A 1,590-nucleotide genomic window follows, 5' to 3' on the forward strand; every position below is an offset into this window, starting at 1 on the left:
CCAATCCCAATCCCGCTCCCGCTCCCGCTCCCGCTCCCGCTCCCGCTCCGTCTCCCGATCCCAGACCGCCGCACCTGCCGGACAGGAGCGCGCCCCGACCGCGGCCGAGCCACGCCCCCTGCGCTGCTCAGCCAATGAGCGCGAGGAATCTCTGGCCAGCGGCCAATGGGAGCGCGGCGGCCGCGCCCCCGCCCCCTATTTGAGGGGCTCCGCGCGGCCGCGCGCTCCCACAGGCGGCGGCGGAGGCGGGCGGCGGGAGCGGCTCCGGGAGCGGCTCCGGGAGCGGACGGTGCGCCCGGCGCTGCCCCGCACCGCGCTCGAGGGAGGGGCCGCTCCCATGGAGGCATTCCCGGGCACCAAGCTGGAGCAGCACCGGCACCTCCCGCCCGTGGAGTGCCTGCCGGGCGCCCGCTACGGCGGCCGGAGCCACAGCGCCTGCGGGAACGTCTTCAACTCCTGGAACGACTACTTGGGGCTGGCCACGCTCATCACCAAGGCCGTGCGGCCCGGCAAGGGCTTCGGCGCCGAGCCTCCCTCGGTGGTGGTAGCGGCCGCCGTGCCGCCGGCCGAGGAGGAGGAGGAAGAAGAGGAGGAGGAGGAAGAGGCGGCGGGGCCGTACTTTGAGGGCGCGCTGGACTTGCACGACCTGGACCTGTGCGGGCATCACCATCACCACGGCGAGGGGCTGCTGGAGGAGCGCTTCGCCGACTTCAGCCCCTTCCCCGGGCGCGGCGGCCCCGCCGCCGTGGTGTTCGACTGCTCGGGGGAGCACTCGGGCCGGGAGGGTTCTGCCCACGCCTGGGGCGGCGTGGTGGTGGCGGGGCGGCTGCCGGCGCACCCGCGGGCCGCCTCCCGCCTGCTCAAGCCCGAGCTGCAGGTCTGCGTCTTCTGCCGGAACAACAAGGAGGCGGTGGCCCTCTACACCACGCACATCCTCAAGGGACCCGACGGCCGCGTCCTGTGCCCGGTGCTGCGGCGCTACACCTGCCCTCTCTGCGGCGCCAGCGGCGACAATGCCCACACCATCAAGTACTGCCCCCTCTCCAAAGTGCCGGCGGCCCGGCAGCTCCGGCACGCCCGGACCGCCCTGGGCAGGAAGGGCCGCTAGCGGCCGGGACCCCCGGGTCTCGCCCCGTGCCCTGGGGCGGCCCCGCTCCCCCCCCCGCTGACACTGCCCCGGCCCCGGGGCGGCCGCTGCGCGCTGGACCGCGCGGAGCCCGGCGCCGGGCCCGGGGACTGCGCGGCGGAGATGCGCTGTGTTTGTTTATTGTAAGAAAAAATATATCTATATGTGATTTTTACGGAGACGGCGAGATCTGACTGGGTGGGTGTCCGCGGAGGGGGGGTCCGAGGGTTAAACCCACGGCCGGGGAGGTGGCGGGGGTCCCCGGGTTGCCCGCGGCGGGGCAGCGCCGCCCTCTGCCGCCCGCCAGCCCCGGCTCTGCCCGTCCCGAGCGCTCCGTGCCGGCGGGACATCGGGCGCGAGAGCTGTTCTTAATTGCCAGTTAATAGCAGGGTATTTAATTAGAGTACAACCCTCCGCCTTTCAGCTCTTAAAGCAAACATCCGAGCGATTTCCTTTGCCGGTTT

At 72.6% G+C, this 1,590-nt stretch overlaps 1 protein-coding gene across 1 annotated transcript; it reads left to right on the plus strand.

Moving 5' to 3' along the window:
- The first annotated feature begins 241 nt into the window (after window positions 1-241).
- On the plus strand, window positions 242-1,307 carry NANOS1 (nanos C2HC-type zinc finger 1). The gene has a single exon (XM_069020134.1). The coding sequence runs from the start codon at window positions 338-340 to the stop codon at window positions 1,106-1,108; it is 771 nt and encodes a 256-aa protein (XP_068876235.1). The 5' UTR covers window positions 242-337; the 3' UTR covers window positions 1,109-1,307.
- The last annotated feature ends 283 nt before the right edge of the window (window positions 1,308-1,590 follow it).

This window comes from Aphelocoma coerulescens, chromosome 6 (assembly GCF_041296385.1).
Source record: "Aphelocoma coerulescens isolate FSJ_1873_10779 chromosome 6, UR_Acoe_1.0, whole genome shotgun sequence".
In the NCBI taxonomy this organism is placed as follows: Eukaryota; Metazoa; Chordata; class Aves; order Passeriformes; family Corvidae; genus Aphelocoma; species Aphelocoma coerulescens.